The sequence below is a fragment of the Talpa europaea genome (assembly GCF_964194135.1).
Source record: "Talpa europaea genome assembly, chromosome: 16".
NCBI lineage: Eukaryota > Metazoa > Chordata > Mammalia > Eulipotyphla > Talpidae > Talpa > Talpa europaea.
This window is the reverse complement of record NC_140084.1, coordinates 44,510,020-44,530,200: the sequence shown is the minus strand read 5'-3', so window position 1 is coordinate 44,530,200 and position 20,181 is coordinate 44,510,020. Positions and strand designations below refer to the sequence as shown.

At 52.3% G+C, this 20,181-nt stretch overlaps 1 protein-coding gene across 1 annotated transcript; it reads right to left on the bottom strand.

The window, feature by feature from the left end:
• Window positions 1–2,529: 2,529 nt before the first annotated feature.
• Window positions 2,530–15,418, bottom strand: CBLC (Cbl proto-oncogene C; the record flags this gene model as incomplete). Its single annotated transcript, XM_084256944.1, has 10 exons — window positions 15,051–15,418; window positions 12,076–12,222; window positions 11,730–11,886; window positions 11,359–11,480; window positions 10,152–10,289; window positions 8,415–8,502; window positions 7,745–7,876; window positions 6,392–6,553; window positions 5,991–6,071; window positions 2,530–2,583 (listed from the first exon to the last, which is right to left on the bottom strand). Exons 1-10 carry the CDS (start codon window positions 15,401–15,403, stop codon window positions 2,530–2,532), a joined length of 1,434 nt encoding a protein of 477 aa, XP_084113070.1. The 5' UTR covers window positions 15,404–15,418.
• Window positions 15,419–20,181: the final 4,763 nt, after the last annotated feature.

The following is a 20,181-nucleotide window of genomic DNA, read 5'->3' as shown; positions in this document are numbered from 1 at the left end:
AATGAATTCCTTCTCCAATCCCTCTTTGTTATTGCATGTGAACGCACTCACACATTTAAAAAATTTTTTAAAATTTCTTTTGTAGAAGAACTGGGGCGTAGGCCAGAGGTGTGTGTGTGGGGGTGAGAGGATTTACCAGACAGAGAGGGGAGCAGAGCAAGAGGATCTACTGAAATTCACTGCTGAGGAGAGCAGCGTGAGACAGGAGAGGTCTGCTGCGCCATGTGGGTAGCTCCTTGGCGGGGGTGGGAGGGTATCAAGATCAGGACTTAGGGGTAATAGCTCTGAGACTTGACCGATAGGCCACCAAGGAGGTCCACACATTTCTAACGAACTCACCTTCTCTCTTCTACCTTCATCCCATTGCTTTACACACAGTATGGGAAGGTGAATTTTAAGACTCATTCACAGCTCCTGAGACATTTGGAGGGGAACTGGCTATTCCCCAATGATTCCAGACTTGCACCTGGGAAAATACAACTATTGATGGTTTAGATAGTCTTTGGGAGTCCTGTGAAAGCAATTTTTGGTCTGAGTGAGGAGACAGCTGTGCAGGGAGAATTTAGATAAAAATTTGGGGGGATGAGAATATAAGTATAGAACAAGGGTTACATAGTGATGTTGAGTTTTCAATGGGGTAGACTATAGTGGACATTCTGGGGGGAGCTTTGGGTAGCACTGGCACCCTCCCTACCCATATTGAGAAAAAAATTCTGCTTTCTGAAAGCCCTCTGTTGAAACCTACAAGGTTGAGGTTGGTGTTAAGGTGACCTGACTTGTCAAATCTTGCTATAGTGGGGGGGGGGCAAATAGATTGATAGATGGGTAAGTGGATGGACAGGTGGGTGGGTAAATGGATGGATAGGTGAACAGACAAGATGGACAGGTGGGTGGTGGGTGGGTGGGCAAATGGACAATCAGGACCTAATAATGCCAGAGAAGCAGAGACAGGGTAACCTATCCCCTCCTTCCTACCCCCCGTGGCCCTGGGACAGTCTGTTTCCCAAAGATGTCTGCCACAGCATCTTATTCTACATTCAATCTGATCGTGAAGCTCCTTCCACCAAGATGTGGGATGTAAGTCTCCTCCTCTTAAATCTGTGGGGTTTTGTGACTCACTTGCAACCCACAGAATGTCATAGAAGTGACACCGCATGATTCCAAGATTAGGCAGAAAAGGCCCTGCCTCTTCTGCATGGTCACTGGAGCCTTCAACCACCATCTAAGCAGCCTGGCTCCCTGGAGGCCGCCATGCTGTGGGGAAGCCCCGCCAGTAAGTGGCGGTCTGGGATGGCAGAGGGATGCCTGTTCGCCTGCCCCTAGCACCAACAGATTGCGCTGCTGACTGTGTCTGAGCCAGAATCCCCCAACTGAGCCCTTCCCCAAATCTTGGCCCACAGCAACCATGAGAGAGAACGACAAGATTGCTGTTGTTTGCCAGTATGTTTTGGTGGGATTTGTTCTAAGCAATAGCAAGCAGACAGCCCGCCTCTGGGGCAGCAGAGGCAGCAAGATGATTAGCGCCCGGTGGTCACTGGGGGACCAGAGTATCCTCATCAGACCGGTTCTGTGGCGTGATTGTGGCTGGGCTACAGTGGCAGGCCAGCTGCCAGTGTTCTTGATCACTTTACAATCCTGGTTCTCTAATCACCCCTGGGATTCAGTGAGTGATCCCAAACCCTCCCCATCAATTCCCTTTCTGCCCCAGAGGCGGCTTCTGTTGCTGGGAACTCAATCTCTGATGCAGGCCTCCAAGCTCCCTTTACACCAGAACACCTTTCACTCATCTTTCCAGTCTCAGCTGGGGTGCCCCTTCCTCCTGGAAGCCCTCCCTGACCTCCCAGGGTCAGCTGCAGTTCTGGGTTCCTGCAGCCCCGTGTTCCCCCATCCCAGTTCTTGCCACTCTGGGTTGTCACTGTCTGGGGACAGGTCTGTGTCCCTCACTGAGGGAGACAGGAGGACAGTAATCATAACCACCCGACTAGCACAGGGCATGCCAGTTGGTTTAAAAGTAGGTGGAGGGCGGCTTGGGTCCTTCTAGGATTAGGACTAGGTGGGGAGATACTTCCCCGACTTGATTTGAACTAGAAGTCAGTTACTCTGGGGGAAGGATCCCAAAGAGAAGCAGAGAGAGGAAGATGAGAGCAAGTTGTGGCACAACTGGGTGCTTAACTCTTATGGAAATGTGGGCTCCCTCTGACCAGGGATTAGAATTTGGAGATCTGGATCTGGGTCCGGGCTTTTTTTTTTTTTTTTTTTGCGCCACAAAGGGGCCCAGGGGTCAGATGCCAGATTTTCTGAGAACTTGGGACTCTGGATTCCAAAGTGACGAGGAGAGGACTTGTGAGTGTGCAGTCTGGGAGACAAGGTGTCTGGGAGCTGATACTCTTGGCTCTCTAATCTGGGGCCCCTGTTAACCAGGTGGGGATCAGGCCTCAGGGACCGCGTGCTGATGCCTGGCTCCCCCTGGCGGCCCTGCACTTTCTCCACATACCAGAGACAGACCAAGCTTGGCAGTTTATTTCTGCGTCACAGACCCCTTCCAGCCCCTCGGGTGCCCTTTGGCAGCACATCCCTCGGTGCCTGTGAAGAGGAAAGAGAGGTGGTTTAGAGACCGCGGATCCAGGTGAGGTGGGTGGGCAAGACCAAGCCAATGGAGGGCAGTTGGGTGGGCCAGGGGTCTCACCTGGCCTGCGGGCCCGGGCAGCCACCATTGTCCCCACCGGGGAGCTGGAGGGGCGACTTTCCCTTTAGGAGTTTCTGCAAGGGGGAGAGTTTGATGGGGCCTGTTGATTTCCCAGGCACTGTGTTTTTCTTCCACCTTCATCCCCTCTTCCCTCAGAGCCAGGAGATCTTGGCCCCAGCTTTCTCCACTTACTCTGTGGCTCGCTCCTGGGCCTGGGAGCCGGAGGTGATTACCCAAGGGGCTGTGGCTACAGTCTTAATTTTTGGCAAGGCAAATGGGGCCCGACTTCTGGGGAGGACCAGAGGTGTTGCCTGGAGGGGAAGAGAGGAGGAGATGTCACAACAGAGTTCTAACGTTGCCACATATTTCACATCTTGTCCCCACCAGTGCTTTACCCCTAGCATCTCTGACCTGAGCGGGAAGAAGTTTCGATTTAGTGGTATTTGTCCATCCATCCATCCACCTACCCACCCACTCAGCCATTCATTCATCCACTCACCTATCTACCCACCACCCAACTGTCCATCCAATCGCCCACCTGTCCATTCATCCATCTACTCATCCTCCCACCCACCCGTTGATCCATTTGTCCATCCATCCATTCACCCACCCACCTATCTGTCCATTCGCCAACCCACCTATCCATGCACTCATCCGTCTGTCCCTGCATCCATCTGTCCATCCAGCCACCCACCCATTCATTCATTCACTCATTTATCCCATAAACATTCCCTGAGCATCTACAGCACGTCAGGCATTATTCTGGGGTCTGAAGAGAGAGCTATGACCCAGACAGACAGCTCTGTCGCTGTGGAGCTGATGGGCCTACTGGGCAACAGGCTTACCATGAGCTACCAGTGCATGCCAAGGACACACCCCAGAGAGTGGGGGTATCCTTCTGGGAGCTGAAACAGGACATGTGTGTGTGTGACTGAACACGAGGACAGGCCTCTTGGAGGAGGAGACAACTGGGTAGAGAAGCCTGAACTCAAGGACTTGTTGGGAGTCCTGGTGGTGAGTAGTGGGAGGTGGGCTCACAGGCTGGTTCAAAGAACAGCAGAGATTCACTACTGCTGAGAGGAGTGGGGGGTAGGGCTAGGTGGGAGGATGCTGGAAAGCCAGGGGGCAGGGTCAGACCCCGAGACCTTGCAGGCTGGTAGGGGATCAGCTGGTAGAGGGGAACTGGACTTTAATTCTTGGAGTCCTGGAAAATTGGGGACTTCTGTGTGGTGAGGGAGGGGATTTGACTCTGGTTACTAAGTTGATCTTGCTGACATCATCAAAACCAGGGGCGGGATTGGGGGGCCTCCCTGGTGGCACAGGGGGTTAAGCAGAGCATTGTGAACCTATCAGCACCCTCTGCAGCATGAGTTTGATCCCCAGCCAGGGAGCTGACCCACATGGCACAGCAGACCTCTCCTGTCTCGCCTACTACTCCCCTCAGCAGTGGATTTCAGTAGATCTGTCTGTTCTACTCCCCACTCTCTCTGGTGAGTCCTCTCACCCCCCACACCTCTGGCCTGTACCCCAGTTCTTGTATGCATAAATAAATCTTTAAAACAAAACAAAAACATGCCACACTTGTCCCCACTCTCCATGGAGACATGGAGGGTGGGTGAGGCCAGGTGCCAGGGCCCTCTGGGTGGTGATGTCACCTCTTACAGGAGCTTCTCCACTGGAGACCAGCAGTGTGGAGCATTCCCAGGCCAGGGGAATACCCTGTGCAAGTCATAGCCGCAGTGTCACCAGGAACACAGCCCGTTCATCCTGTGCACACGGCAGCCCCAAGAGGCAGGGACTGCCTGCAGCCCCATGTCACAGACAAGGGAATCGAGACCCAGGGGCCAGTGTTCTAGTCCTGACTCTGTCACTATAAGCGGTGCGACCTTCAGATCTTTGTACCTCAGTGTCCCCCTCTGCATAATGGGGACCACGGGGAGACCTGCCCCATGGGGGTGGCAATCAACAGAATATGTTCAAATGTTCATATTTGTTCAATATGTTCAACAGAATATGTTTAACAGAATATGTTCAACAGAATATGTTCAACAGCTCCAGGCACACAGGGTTATAATGACCCTCACAGTGATATTCACCTTGGCGGAAAGTCGCACGCCCAGGGCTGTCTGGTCTGTGGCAGGTTTGAGGACTGGAGGAGTAGGCGTTGATTGGAATTTGAATCAGGCAGGATTTGGGGAGCAGAGGAAGGGGTCTGCCAGGCAGAGGGCACAGGCAAGCAAGGTGCGATCATCATCTGGCTGGAGTTGCCCTGCCGCCAGCCCTCTGGCAGTGTATCCCTCCTGGCCCTCGGGGAACCGGCTGAGTGCCTCCTAATGTTCCCATTTGCTTTTGGCTGCAGGTCGGGATCTGTTTTTAGCTTCCCCGGCTGGTGTCACCACCACCCCCCCCTTCTTGCCGGCTCTCTTGTTTGCTGTGGTCGAATAATGTTCCCGGACTTCCTGAGCTGTTTGTTTGAAGACTGCCCAGTATCGATTGACTCTGGTGTGTGCTCAGTCCAGAAGCTAACAGAGATCAGCCCCTCCCCAGATGCCAGGGTCCCAGAATATGTGGGGGGTAGGTGGGGGAAAGGAAGCTCACTTAGAAAATAAGTAGATGATGGGGTGGGGGGGGAGTCTTTAAGGTCCTTTCTCAGGTTCTGGAATCTGGGCAGCTGTCGTCACCCCTCTGAGCTTATTTCCTTCCGGAAAAAGAGAGGAGCGATTTTCGATGTTATATGGCTGCTGGTAAGACTAAGTTGAACTGGTTCATTCAATTCTAATCTTGAGCACCTACTATATATCGGGCACTGTTCTAGACTTTAGGGATATAACAGAGACGAGGACAGAGTGCTGACCTTCCGGAGGGCTACCACTTGCTGATGGTTACAGGGAACCACCCGAAGCATACCCTCTGCCAGGCGGTGGTGAGGACTATGAAGATGCAGGGGGGCAGGGCACTGGGGGGCGGGGGGACTACTTTCAATCAGGTGCCAGGCAAGACCTTCTTAAGGAGAGAATGTAAAGTTGAGCCTGTGGAAAGGAGAGCCAGGCTGAGGGAATAGGTCCTGGGGTAGTGCAAAAGTCCTGGGGTAGGGCAGTTCTGGGATGTTGGGAGGAGAGCCAAGAAGCCACTGAGGGAGAGTGAGTAAGGGAGGGGAAAAGAGAAGCAGCCACAGAGGTGGTGGATGCTTGATTGCAAATCTTAAGTGTCAAGGCGAGTGCCTGGCCTGTCACCCCTGAGCCCCTGCCAGGCCGGGGACCCTGGATCGGATGGAGACCAGAGCCAGTGACCTCAGCTGACTTACCACCTTCAGCTGGCCTTTATTTCTGGGTTTCCCAGGGGACACATCTAGCCGAGGGGGGAGAGGGGGTGCCTTGGGGGACACCTAGGAGAGACAGAGGTTAGGGATAGGGTAGTGCGTCCCAGTATTCAGGGACTGTTCTAGACCTGGAGATAGAATGGAGAATATGAAAAAGTCCTAACCCTCAGAAGGGTTCTGGCTGGAGAAAACCATAGCCCCAGACCCTTGGGGACCCCTAGGATCCCAGAATCCTGTCAATAGCACCCTCCTCTTCTTCCCTCCCCACTCAGAACCAAGAGTCCAGACCCCAATCCCTCCACCCTTAGGCCCAGGGCTTCAGGCCCCAGCCCCTCCTCCCTCAGACCCAGGAATTCCGGTTCCAGCTCATGCTTGGCCCTGCTTACCTGCCCCAGATCCATCTCTCCATTCTCCTGGTCACTGCTGTCCCCCAGGTCCTCAGCAGTGGCCCTGGCCTCCTCCGACCTCCCCTGGAATTGGTGGATGCTCACGGTCTCCCGGCCTTTGATCTCACAGCGGCAGAAGGGGCAGGTCTGGTTGCAGGAGTGCTGGGGGAGGTGGGAGATGCGGTCAGGGTCTCCCTGTCTCCACCAGGCCCCTTGGGACTCCAGGGACCTTTAACTCCAAGAGCGTGAGTGGGGAAGACAGACAGTGGCAGGGAAATGGAGAGAGTGAGAGGCGTCCTGAAGCCGAAGATGGGAAGAGATGCAGGATGGGAAGACAGAGGACTGGGCTAGAGCCCAGGCCAGGTGGGGCACACAAAAGGGGCGCCTGGGTGCTGGGAAGTCTCAGCTAGGAATACTGATTCTGTCTGCTACCACTGGGGCCACTGCTGCGACTGAGCAGCCCTTGGGGTTCCCTTTCTTTTTATGACGTAACCTTCCATTACCAAATGATACAAGGTTCAGGTTCGTCGCTGAGAATTAAGTTCGCTACGACAAGTCTGGACCTTGTGGTTCTCACCATGGCAGGACACAGCTCAGCAACAACCTTCAGGGAACTTGGAAGAACAAATCTATGAGCAGCAGCTCTGGCAAGGACTCACGGTGAGTTCAGAAGGAGGGAGGGCTTGTGGCGATGTCTTTGTTTAGGGGCCGGGTAGGGTTTTGTGGGTTCATTCTATTAGTGAAGTTAAAGGGTAAGAGTGGATTTAGAGCGTGGGGTGGAAAAAGTGGGGTGACTTAAGGTTATCTAGGTCACCCAGGGTTTTCTAAAGGGAAACTTTAGGGGTAAGGGCAGCCTGGCTTCTTATCTCGCTGTTGTGCTGGTACAGCTGGCACGGAGTTTGTTCCTGATGGATGTCTTTGATATGGATGCCTCTGTAATCACAGCTTAATGTCAAACATTTACATCACAATAAAATTAATGTCAGGACCTACACCACTAGGGGGGGAGGGGGCACCCTCTTCCCAGCCTTCCAGGAGAGCTTACCCCGCCTGGCATGGATCCTCTCTTGTGGGGGGACTAATATCAGCCCCTCTCCCTCCAGAGAGGAAGGCTCAGGTTCAGAGAGGGAAACCATTAGCCCCAGATCGCTCAGTGAGGGCAGAAAGGGGCATTTTCCAGCTTAATGTAACCGGAGAGGGAGAAGTGGTGGTGACATGAAGAGAGAGATGGAGAATCCCCAAGCAATCTGCAACTCTCTGGGCCTCAGTTTCCCCATCTGATCAATGAGGTGAATGGGCTTTATCCACATGGAGGGGGAGAAAGGTGGGCAGGCAGGGTGGGGTCAGACCTACCTGCCAAGTAGCCAGGCAGCGGCTACAGAGCAGGTGCCCACAGGGCTTGATCTTCACGTCCTTGTTACTCTCAGCACAGATTTTGCAGAGCTCGAAGGTGGAGTCCATGGCCCAGTACAGCAGCAGCTGCTCCTGGCAGCGAAGACGGGACAGGAAGGGACAGTATCAATCACTGGGGTGCAAGTCGGGCCACAGGAAGTCTCAAAGTCAGCCCCTAACCCGCTGTCAAGTTCGAGGCCATGTGTCCAGGGGCCTCCCCCGCGGACCACTTGTGATGGGACTTGTTCTATACTCAGAGTTCCCAGATTCAGCAAATATATATAGGACACCCTGTTATGAACGACAGCCAGATAAACAACTACCTTGGAGGTGTAAGTATAACCTGAATGTAGCCAGGACTGTACTTACACTGAAAAATTTGTCATTTCTCTCTCACCCGTGGGGTAAACTGATGATTAAGAACTGGCACAGGGCTGTGGTTGATGAATGTTTAAGGGCATTAGTTGTTCTGATGATCTCATCACCTTCGTTTCCTGGCTTAAGCCCATGGTCAGCCAGGAGTGGGAAGTAAGAGCCGTGTTTTCCAGAGGAACAGAGGCTCAGAGAGGCCAAGTAATTTGCTCAAGGTCACACAGCCACCAAGGATGGGGGGCACAGGCCTGGGCCTCACCTCTGACACCTGGATGTGCTGATGGGGTTCCATCTGGCAGAGTTCAGTCAGGTCTGGGTTGTGGTGCCTCCCATCTGGGTAGAGGTAGCTGGGCAGAGTGACGACAGGGTGCTGAGGGGCCATCCAGACTGCCCACCCCAGATAAGCAAGTATACCCCTGGCCCACCTTGGAGACCCAGAGCTCCTGGGTGAGCCTCTGCCCCAGATCCATGCTGGCCTGGGGCCATGCTCCCTCTTTTTTCCTCAAATTGGGACTGTGTAGGGCAAGCTGTGACCCCCCTCAGACAGAACAGCAGGGTTATAAATCCCTCAAGACTCTTCACACTTATTTGAACTCTGGAATCCTCTTCTCCAGTGAAATCTGACCCGGAACTTGGACAGGACAATGGCAGAGGGCCGGAATGCGGAGCCTCTCTGCTGGCTTCAAGTCCCAGCTCTTTAGCTCAGTAATTATATAACTTGGGCAAATGGCTGGGTCGCTCTGTGCCTCAGTTTCCTCAGTTGTCAACAGGGGTATAATAGTGTGTATAGTACGTATCGATAGACACATGATAGATCTTCATTATTTGTGGACTTGGTATTTGCCAATTTGCCTAATTGTTAGAATATATTTGTAACCCCAAATCAATACCTGCAGCACGTTTACGGTGATTCCTGGACATTCACGCAGCCGCAAAACCCAAGTGGCTTGACAGGCAGGCTCCCAGCTGAGGTTGACCAAGGCCACACTTGGCCTTGTTTCAGCTCTCAGACTGTAAACCAGTGTCACAGCCTATCTAATGCCACTTCATTTTGCTGCATTTGGTGCCTTTGCTGATTTAAATCCCTCCCTCCCCCCCACACCCGCCATGATGCTGCCTAGTGCAAGAGTCTGTGCTGAGCCTTATGGAGAAAATCTGTGTGGCATGCACTATGTCCAGGCATAGTTATCATGCTCCTGCATTGGCTGTGAGGTCAGTGTGAATGGATATGTGTATTAAATTAGGTGTCTTTAAACAGAAACACAAAGGTTTGGATGTAGTGATTGGTTGACAAAAATTGTGTGACCAGATTCTTGCAGGAAACTATCCCCTGGATATGCTCAGTATTTACTAATTCTATCTGTGCAGCAACTTCACTGAAAGAACTCCATGAACGAGAATCGGCGGCCTGTCTATCTATTGCCTGTCATTAGTCAATCATCTGTGTATATCAATTTATCATCTATCTCACATCACCTCAGTCCTATAGAAGTGACTGATAAGAAGGTTCTGGTTAAAGGTGAGGAGAACAGGGAGCCTCATTTAGCTTCCCCCCACAACTCCTGTTAAGGCAGCTTCTGAAAGAGGGCTTGGGCAGCCCCAGTTATAGGCTGAAAACATGGGCTCTAGACATTTGTTCAGTTCTCTTCCTGCTCTTGCCATCTAGATTCTAGGGCAGGATATAGACATTGAGAAGCAAAAGCCCTTCAGTGTAATTCCCAGGAATGGGGTCTCTGGGGTTGTGCCCTATTCCCACACTCTTCGGCTCCCTCAGAGCAGCGCCAAAGAACTAGAAAAGGCAACCCTTCCTCGAGACCCTTGTCTGCCACCTGCTGGAACACTGTAGTTTTGTCAGTTGAGACTGTGAGCCCTCAGACTTGATCTTGGGTCATGCTCCTGGAATGGGAGTTCAGCTGACAGTGCCCCTCCTTTGTGCCCCTAACACCTGGCCCCGCCCCCACTCCCCACCCCCTGGGCTGCCAGGATGAGGACTCACAATCCTTCCTTCTGTCCTTCCAGGAGCACCTCGAACAGAGGTTTGTTGGGAGGTATGGTCTGCAGGATGTTGCCTTCTGAGCTCACGTACCCAATGGCCCACTGTCCCAGGCGAGTGCAGCTGGGCCGGAAGATGTAGCTGGAGGAAGAGGCAGGTGGGGTGGGGAGAGGGAGTGGTCACCAGTATCCCTCTGGAACAGCCTGGCCCCCAATTCTGCCAGGGATCCAGGAGTCAAAGCCTTTTCTCCCTTATAACCGAGCTTCCCCACTCTTCAGGTAATGATGTGCTAGAGCCTCTCTACCACTGTAGAGGCTATCTGTTGCTTTTACCTGCTGGCTGCTCCTCCCTCCTCGAGTCTAGAGACGGCTAATTCTGGCCTGGCCCATTAGTGCATCTCAGGCCCCCTGACCATAGTGATTGGAGTTAGTCCTGGAACATTTGCTGGAAATATCCGAAGCAAGGTACCCTGTTTCTAGAGGATGCTAAGCTGGTAAGGTGTACAGTTGGGGTTTCTAGACACCTCTCGTCACCATGAGGAGATACCCTATCTGAGAAGGAAGCTAACACAGAGGAAAGCAGAGACATGGATGAATAGGAACCGGTTCCTGAGCACCTGGATCCAGTTACGCCTGAAACCCCACATTTGGTCTTCAAACCAGTTTGAAGTGTAACTCAAAGAGTCTTAATATACTCCTGTCTTGGGGGTACTGCACTTCAGTCCTGCAAAGACCCTCTATTCTCTTTACTTCCTGGTGTTCGACATTGCTCAGCCCCTCAATTATTAGCCCTCTGGGGTGACCCAAGAGATCAAAACTCCTAGTTTGAAATAATTTGAGGATTCAGGTGTTTGGTTTCCCAGTCTCCTACCCCAGCAAGTGAGAGCCCCATTTCTCTCCTCCCTCAGACCCAGGAGTGCAGACCTCTAGCGCCGCTGGACCCAGAACATGGGCTCTGATCTATCAGAAATGGACCTCATCCTAGGGCAGGTCAGATATTGTTCAGGAGGTCCTGGACAAGAGGTGGGGAGCACGGGGCACTCAGCATTCCACCTTTGAGTTCTCGGCTCTCTGGGGTCCCATGTACCTCAGACCTTCAGGTCTTACTCTTTGCAGGCTGTTTGGGCTTCCACCACACCACACCCCAGCCCTGACCCAGACCCATTAGCACCTCCAGCCTCTGCCTCCGCCTCCTCAGATGACCCTTTTACCTGCCTGGCTTGTCCCTGTAAGCCTGCAGACGTGCTTGCACCTCATCGTATGTGAGGAAGGCCATGTAGCCTGGGTGGTTGACTGCCAGGAGCTGCCAGTTCTTGAGGAGTGTTGGCCATGGCTGGGGTAGGGAAGCGCTTGGGTGAGGGAGGGACCAAGGAAGTGGCCCACAGTCCTCGTAGCAAGTGAGGGCCCAGCCCTCTTGTGGTGGGCTTTAGGCCTCTCCTTTTTACACAGACCCCAGAGCTTTCCATCCCCAGGACACGGGAGTCTGGAACCCCAGGCCCTCCTCTCTCAGACCCAGGAGCCCAGACCCCCAAGCTCTTCTCCCAGGTCTGAGTGTGGGCCTCCAGCTTGGACTTTCTCTGACCTGGAAGAGTCTGGTGAAGATGTCAAACTCAAAGATGGACACGTGACCACTGCAGGTGAGGTCCATGGTAGAGCGTAAGGCCAGTGCTGTGGGGCCTGACTCCACAGGGTGGCAGGTGCACAAGAGAGACTCAAACTCGGCCCAGGGCAGCACACACCTGGGAGGGGACAAGGAGAGGCAGCTGAGGCCTCTGGAAGCCTAGCATGGGAAGTCTAGGAAGGAGACACCTGGGAGCCTGGGCTCCCCGGGGGGCTGAGGGAGAGGGTTTGGGGACCTGGGGCAGAGGAGGGATAAGGCTGGATGAAGCTCAGAGGAGCGGATGCCCCCGGGGTGGGTGCTTACTCACCGCGTTCCACAGTGTTCCCTCCAGAAGGTGTGGGCAGGGGCCTTGGTGAGCTGGTACATGTGTCCACAGTAGTTGCCAGCAGGGAAGAGTGCGCTCAGCTCGGCGTGCATGTGGCTGAAGATCAGGGCGAGCTTGGCCAACTGTCGCCTGCAGGGTGGACTGTGAGGTCCTTGCTTTGGAGCTCCCACTGACCCCGCCATGCTGGGTGGGAAATCCCCACTGGGAAAAGGCACCCAGACCCTCTGCAAGGTACCAGTTCAGGGTCAGAGTTGGTGCCTAGACTGCCTGCTGCCTCCTCCTCCAACTTCAGTTTCCTGGTCGTGATGGAAAAGGGGGTGCCGCCCTCTATGCCAGTCATATTCCAGCAAACAACCCCAGGCCCTGCCTGAAGGCCCTGTGGGCTGGAGAACAAGCCTAGCCTAGTCAGATGTGGGGAGCAGAGGAGCTGAGAGCACCCTCTTGGTTTCAACCTCACCGTATTGTGAATCCCTGGACTCGCCCGTCTCCCTGCCTCCCTGACCTACTACTAACAACATGTGGCAGCACCTAACTACTAACATGAGGCAGCAGCGAAGGTCACTCTGAAACCAAGCTGCGTGATTGTGGGTAAGTTCCCGTGTCCCCTGCAAGCCTTAGTTTCCTCAACTGTGAAATGGGCATCGTAACTCCAGGATAAGGCCCAACCCAACCTCAGGTGAGCCAGGAGGGTTCTTACGTGCCTTCCGAGCACTTAAAGTCCCACAGACCGGCACACAGAGCCAGTGACGTTAATTGTTATTACTGTTATTATTTATGCTAAGAGCCTACTTGGGCCAGGTCTGGAGGGCCCTAATGCTTCTAGAAGCTGACAGTTTCTAAGCAGCCTCCCTTCCCAGAGCCTAGCACTGGGTCGTCTAGTATTATAATCACTCATCTCCAGGTGCTAGTCAGAGCTAGGAGGTGCTTTAAACGGGAAATACCAGAGGCCAGACATTTAATGCAAAAGAAAATAAAAGTGTGATCGTAGTAGTTGCTCTATATTAATTACAAGTTGATATGATAATATTGTGGATATAGTGAGTTAAAGAAAATGTTACTTAAAACTCATTTCACTTTTTTTTTTAAAAAGCTCTTTGTTCGGGCCTCCCCGGTGGCGCAGCGGTTGAGCGCTGGGTTGAGAGGCTGCCGGCAGCCTCTGCGGCGCGGGTTCGAACCCCGGCTGCTCCCCGGCCACCGAAGGAGGGTCCCATGGCGCGCAGACCTCTCCTGCCGCCCGCTGCTCCCCTCAGCAGTGTACTTCGGTCCTTCTGCCTGCTCTGCTTCCCTCTCTGGCTCTGGTGGATTCTCTCACCCTCCCGCGCTTCTGACTATACCCAGTGCTTGTATAAATAAATAAATAAAAACCTTTAAAAATAAAAAATAAAATGGCTAATTAAAAAAAAAAAAGCTCTTTGTTCTCTACTAGAAATAGAAAAGCTACATTGGCTTGCATTAGATTTTAGTGGAGAGTGGTGGTCTAGAATCTTCTTTCAGGAGTTGCTGGAACCCCCAGGACTCTGGAATGCTAAGCCCCTGAGCATCCAGTACAGCGGTTCCCCATGCAGTGATAAGACCCTTCTAAGGCTCTTCTAGAAATTTACTTGACGCAGTGATTAGGCCGTAATTAGGGTGGGGAGGCTAGATTATGGGGGACAATCCCCTCTAGCTGGATTTGCCCACATCCCGCTCAACTGCCAAAAGTCTCATCTCATATTAAGGTGGTGGAAATTGGGCCTCCCTGGTGGCCCAAGGGGTTAAGCACTACACTATGAAGCAATCCGAAGTTCCATCCCAGCCAACCAGGGAGCAACCCACATGGCGCAGCAGACCTCTCCTGCCTCACCTGTTGCTCCCCTCTGCAGCGTATTTCAGTCAGCCTGCCTGTTCTGTTCCCCCCTCTGTCTCTGGTGGATCCTCTCACCCCCCACACCTCTGGCCTGTACCCCAGTTTTTGTAAGCATAAATAAATAAATCTTTAAAAAAAAGAGATGGTGAAAACTCATAAAAAATCTAAGCCTAGAATCCAACTGTGTCTCCCAAAAGCATTTTCGGGGCACATTTTAAAGTATGCTGATTGTACAGAAATTCAACTCTCCTAGATCTTAAGGGGGAACTACCTGATCCAGCAATATAGCGATTCCACATATGGGTACAAGCGCCTCACTAGTCAATTTTGCCTTTCAGAATAACCACAATTGTGGCTTTGTGTTTTCATTCAAAACCCAGATAATTTTATTATGAGCCAACGTCTCTTTACATAACTCCCTCATAATAGTTTGGGGGTTGGAGTGATTTTTTGAGAATTATGGGTAGAGAGGTTCTTTAACCTATGCCTTTCATTTCAAAATAAATTTAAGGAGACACAACAAATTATTGGCCTGGCAGGGTAGAGAGACATGGGCTGGGATCTCCTTCTGAGTCCTTGGCCTCAAACCTCCTAGGTCCCGGGCATTCAAGTGGCCCCTTCCTCAGAGTTCAGAACCACCACGCAGCCTGCACACTTTCCACAGCCCTCCGTCTGGGATTAGCGGTTCCCCAGACACTAAAGTCCAGGGGTCCCTGTGGGCTCCCCAGGTGCAGAAAGCGGGGGAGGGGGGCCTGCCTGGGCAATTTCTCCAGAGTTGTCAATCAAACCTTTCACATTCAGGAAGCCCCCTGGGCATCCCACATTCCTTGGATGACTGCCTAAGGCCTCCGGAGACCGGAAGAGTAGGAAGGGGGTTGCTGAATGGCCAAGAAAGTGGAGAAATGGGCTTGCAGGTATGCAAGAAAGGAAAAAAGTGGGTGCGCGGGCCAGTCTTCCAGGCTATCTCCGGGAAGAAGGCTTGGGCCTGGGTTCCTGGGCTTGAGGGAGGAGGGGCTGGGATCTGGACTCCTGGGTAAGGATCAGGGCCTGGAGCCAGACCTGGGCCTCACTCTTGACCCCACCTTTGCCCTGGGAGCAGATAACAGCTCACCTGAGGATGGAGCCCGGCCGGAAGAGCTCGTCGTTGGCCATCTTTCGGTCCCGGGGCGGCAGCAGTGCCGCTACCTGCCTGCTCTTGGCCTCCAGGTTGGCTAGGTAGATGACTAGAAAGTCCCAGGCACCCCCGGAACCCTCCGGGCCGCCCCCTCCGGCCGTCCGCCAGGCGTGAGCCACGTCCCGCAGCAGCTGCGAGATGCGGGGCAACAGGTAACTCAGGGACGGGGGACTCGAGGCGAGGCGGGGGTCCTCGCATTGCTCTTCCAGGCGTTGCAGCAGCCTCACCGCCCGGCCGAGCATGCGGGCGGCTCCGGACTGCCGGCCTCGCGGGGCCGCCGCGGCAGCCATGGGTCCCTCCTCAGCCGCCCTGGGCTGATGGGTGCGGCGAGGAAGGCGCGGCCAGGCCCAGCCCAGGATGGGGGCGGGACCGGGCGAGACAGGTAAGGGGCGGGCCCTGGGAACCCCGGAAAGGGCCCCAGGGATCTGCGTTTCAAAGGGGAGAGGGGCTGGGACTCTGTCACCTGAGATGGGGTTCAAAAGTCAGATGGGGGGGGCTCCCCGGTGGCGCAGCGGTTGAGCGCTGGGTTGCGAAGCTGCCCGCGGCCTCTGCGACGCCGGTTCGATCCCCGGCTGCTCCCCGGCCACCGGAGGAGGGTCCCACATGGCGCGCAGACCTCTCCTGCCGCCCGCTGCTCCCCTCAGCAGTGTGCTTCGGTCAGTGCTTGTATAAACAAACAAAACAAAACAAACAAATAAACAAACAAATAAATAAATAATACATGCCTCTTAAAAAAAAAAAAAGTCAGATGGGGTGGGCTTCGATGGGCGGCGACTGAAAGGGACCCCTGAGTGGGTGAGGACTGGAGTTTCAGTGGAGGACGGGTAGAGAAAATCTGGGACGGGGCCTCCCTGGTGGCGCAAGGGGTGAAGATGCGACATAGGAGGCTGTCCGCAGCCACTGCAGCACGCGTTCGAGCCCCAGCCAGGGAGCTACCCGCATGGCGCGGCAGACCTCTCCTGTCTCGCCCGCTGCTCCCCTCAGCAGTGTAGTACAGTCAGTCTGCCTGTTCTGCTCCCCACTCTGTCTCTGGCGAATCCTCTCACCCCCCACACTTCTGGCCTGTACCCCAGTTCTGGATGCAAAAATAAATAAATCTTTAAAAAACAAAAATAGAAAATCCGGGACATGTGTGGGGGTAGGAGTTCGGGGTGGGAGCTTAGCTAGCTGATCCTGCAGGAGAGAGGCGCTGGGACCTCGCGTTCCTGGCTCAAGGTCAGGATCGCATTGTGCTGTGGCATAAAGGTCAGAGAGCTGAACTCTCCTGGAGGAAAGGTCTGGGAGGATGGTGAGATCTTTTGTATCTGAGAAGGACGGCACAGCGTAACCAGATCCCTGGGTCCCCCAGAACAGGGTACAAAGGGAGCAGGACTTTGGTGACAGTATCCCTGGGTCCCCACGAAAGGGGCCTGCGGGAAATCAGATTGGAGTGGCGACACCCAGACGTCCAAAGGAGGCAGACTCCAAGAGGTCCAAAGAGGAGGCGAGAAGCCGCGGCTTAAGAAGGCGGGGCCCGTGCCGGGCTGGTGGGGCGGGGCGTTGGGGCGTCGTCTATACTTCAGGGGTCCCCGGGCAGCGCGCTGAGCGGCCACCAGGGGCGCTGTGGGCGGGGCTGCCCCGCTCTCTCCAGGCATCCAGACCGCGTCCCTGGGCATCCCGGTCAAGTTCTGGTTGCAAATATGTGCGTACCTAGAGAAAATCGAATAAAAAAATAATAGTATTGGGCCCCCCTGGTGGTGCAAGGGGTGAAGAGGCAACCTATGAAGCTGTCCGCAGCCACTGCAGCACGAGTTCGATCCCCGGCCAGGGAGCTACCCACATGGCACAGCAGACCTCTCCTCTCTCGCCTGTTCTCCCCTCAGCAGTGGATTTCAATCTGCCTGTTCTGCTCCCCATTCTGTCGCTGGTGAATTTTCTCACCCCTCATACCTCTGGCCTACACCCCAATTCTTGTATGCATAAATAAATCTTTAAAAAAATAATAGTAATAGCTAGCATTTGTTGACAATTTTCTCAGGGTTTACCTTTTTTCATGGAATTCTCAAAAAACCCCTTGAAGTGGAGGGAGGGCGTTTCCGCTACTGCACCCCATCCCTTCTTGAGCTCCCACCTCCCCACCTCTTAGAATCTGAGAATCCCGGAATCTTAGACATTGTATCTCAGACTATGCAGAGATGGCATCATTTTAGTCAGATGCCAGGGTCTACCCTCCAACTCCTTGAGTTCAGCCCTATCTGAACCTCAGTTTCCTCCTCCAGAAACTACTGGCCTGGCAAAAAATTCATATTTTCCACTATGTCAAGGTGTGGAGCAGGAGCTAATGGAAGTCCATCGAACCCCTGACAGAGCAAGTTCATCGCCAGTTACATCCTTCAGAGTCCTGGTTTGTAAATACTTTTTGCTCACTTCTGGACATTAGTTAAACAACTGAAGCAAAAATTTTCACAGGAGAATCCTCACCCTGACTATGTGCAGTTGCTCTAAAATCTTCTATTTAATTCCATTTCATTAAAGGAAAAACTGTGTTTGCAACCCACTAAATAGTCTTCACATCCCACTAATGGATTTTGTCAGGTGTTTTGAAAAATACTTGCCCTAAGAAACACCAAGAGACATGTGCAGGAAAGTTCATTACATCCTTGTCCAGAATAAAGGAGGTTGGAAACAAGGTAAGCGTTCACCACCAGCAGAGGGGCGATTACATTGTGGTGTACTCTCACAATGGACTCCCACACAGCAGCTCACATAAGTGAATTGGATATACACGCCAATAGCGTGAGTCATAAAAACGTAATGATGAGTGTACTGGCTTGAATGGTGCCCAGCCCCCACCTCCCTGCCCCGCAGGCCACCTCGTAGCCACTGGAATGTGAATGTCACCTTATTTAGAAATAGTCTTTACAGATATAACTAAGCTAAGATGAGGTCACACTTACTTAGGGTGACCTCTAAATCCCATAGGACTGGAAATTTGGACATAGACACAGGTACCCACTCAGGGACAGTCATGTGATGTCAGATACAGACATTGGAGTGTTCCATCTGTGGTTATAAACCAAGGAATGTCAAGGGCGGCTGGCAAACACCAGAAGCTGGAAGAGGCAAGGAAGGATCCTCCTTCAGGGGCTTCGGGAGGGAGCATGCTCTGCCCTCACCTTGACCTGGAGCTCCTGGTCTCCAGAACCGTGAGAGTCCATTCCTATTGTTTTAATCCACTCAGCTTGTGGTCTTTTGTTATGGCTGCACTTGAAAACTAATGCAAGTGAAAAGAGCCAGACCGGAAGGATTGTTAGAGCACCATGTCATTTAGATCAAGTTAGAAAACCTGCAAGCTATCTATTATTGGGAGAATGCCTGCATGTCATAATGGTACCAAGACAAGCACATTCACATTGAACATTAAATGCAGAATGTGGAGAAGGAAAAGGCTGGACTGAGAAGGATTCCTGCTTTATTTTTAAAAATCTGGGTCAGGGCCTCTCCTGGTGGCACAGCAGTTGAGCACTGGGCTGCGAAGCTGCCCGCAGCCTATGCAGCGCTGGTTCGATCCCCGGCTGCTGGCGAGGGTCCCACATGGCTTGCAGACCTCTCCTGCCGCCCGCTGCTCCCCTCAGCAGTGTATTTCGTCAGTCTGCCGTTTCTATTCCCAACTCTGGCTCTGGTGAATTCTCTCACCCTCCCACGCTTCTGACTGTACCCAGTGCTTGTATAAATAAATAATCTTAAAAAAAAAAAAACGATAAAAAGAAAAAAAAATCTGGGTCAAATATGACAGAATAGTTAAGAGTTCACAGAGTTGCATAGTAGATACAAAGGAAGTAGATGATGTGAAAAGATACTCTATCATTAGCCAGCAGGGGAATGAAAATCAAAACCACAATGTGTTACCACTTCACACCACTTGAATAGCGACAATCCAAAAGACAGATAATAATAAGTATTGGAGAGATTGTGGGGAAATGAGAACCCTCATACATACACTGCTAGCGTGAATTTTTTTTTTTTAAAAAGATTTGTTTATGCATACAAGAACTGCGGTATAGGCCAGAGGTGGGTGTGTGTGTGAGAAGATTCACCAGAGACAGAGTGGGGAGCAGAACAGGTGGATCTACTGAAATACACTGCTCAGGGGAGCAGCAGGTGAGACAGGAGAGGTCTGCTACGCCGTATGGGTCAGCTCCCTGGCCGGGGATCAAACTCATGTTGCAATTGCTGGCAATATCTTGATAGCACTGTCTTTAACCCCAGTGCCAAGCAGGGAGGCCCTGCTAGTGGGAATACTGAATGGTGCAGATAGGGAAAACAGTTTGGGCTATCTTCAAAATGTTAAACATGGGGTCATCTTATGATCATATATATATACATATATATATATATGTATATATATCTGAGGGAATTGGAAATATGAATCAACTCAAACATTTGGGGAAACCACCCAAATGTCCACCAACTGATAAGGAGGTAAATTAAATTCCATACAATGGAATATTATGTAGCCATTAAAAAGAAAGCAGTACACTCACGTGTCAGTGACAGCTGGCATACATTCTGACAAGAGAGCATCGCTGTGTGAAGGTCGCAGAGTGTAATTACACAAACCTAGATGGTACAGTCTGTGACACACCAGGACTGGATGGTGTATCCTATCTAAACCCCTGTTGTGTATGCTCTCTGTCATTGACACAAGTGACCTTAAGTGACACAATTGTACTGATCCATGCTGCAGTGTGGATAAACCTTGAGAACATTATGTCAAAATGAAAGAGGTCAATCACAATGGGCCACTTTGTGATTTAATCTATATAAAACATCTAGAATAGGCAAAGCTGGGTTTGCCAAGTTCGGGGAGGGGTACTAGGGAGGTGCTACCACTTTTTGGGGTGAAAAAAATGTTTCAAAATTGACTGTAGTGATGATTTCAGAGGTCTCTGAATTTACTAAAATCATTGAATTGTTTCTTTCAAACAGCTGAATTGGATGGTACCTATGTTACTTTCAAACAGTTGAATTGGATGGTTATAGCCCAGAAAAGCTGCTAATAAAAAGTGGAGGCCAGGATGGTCACAAG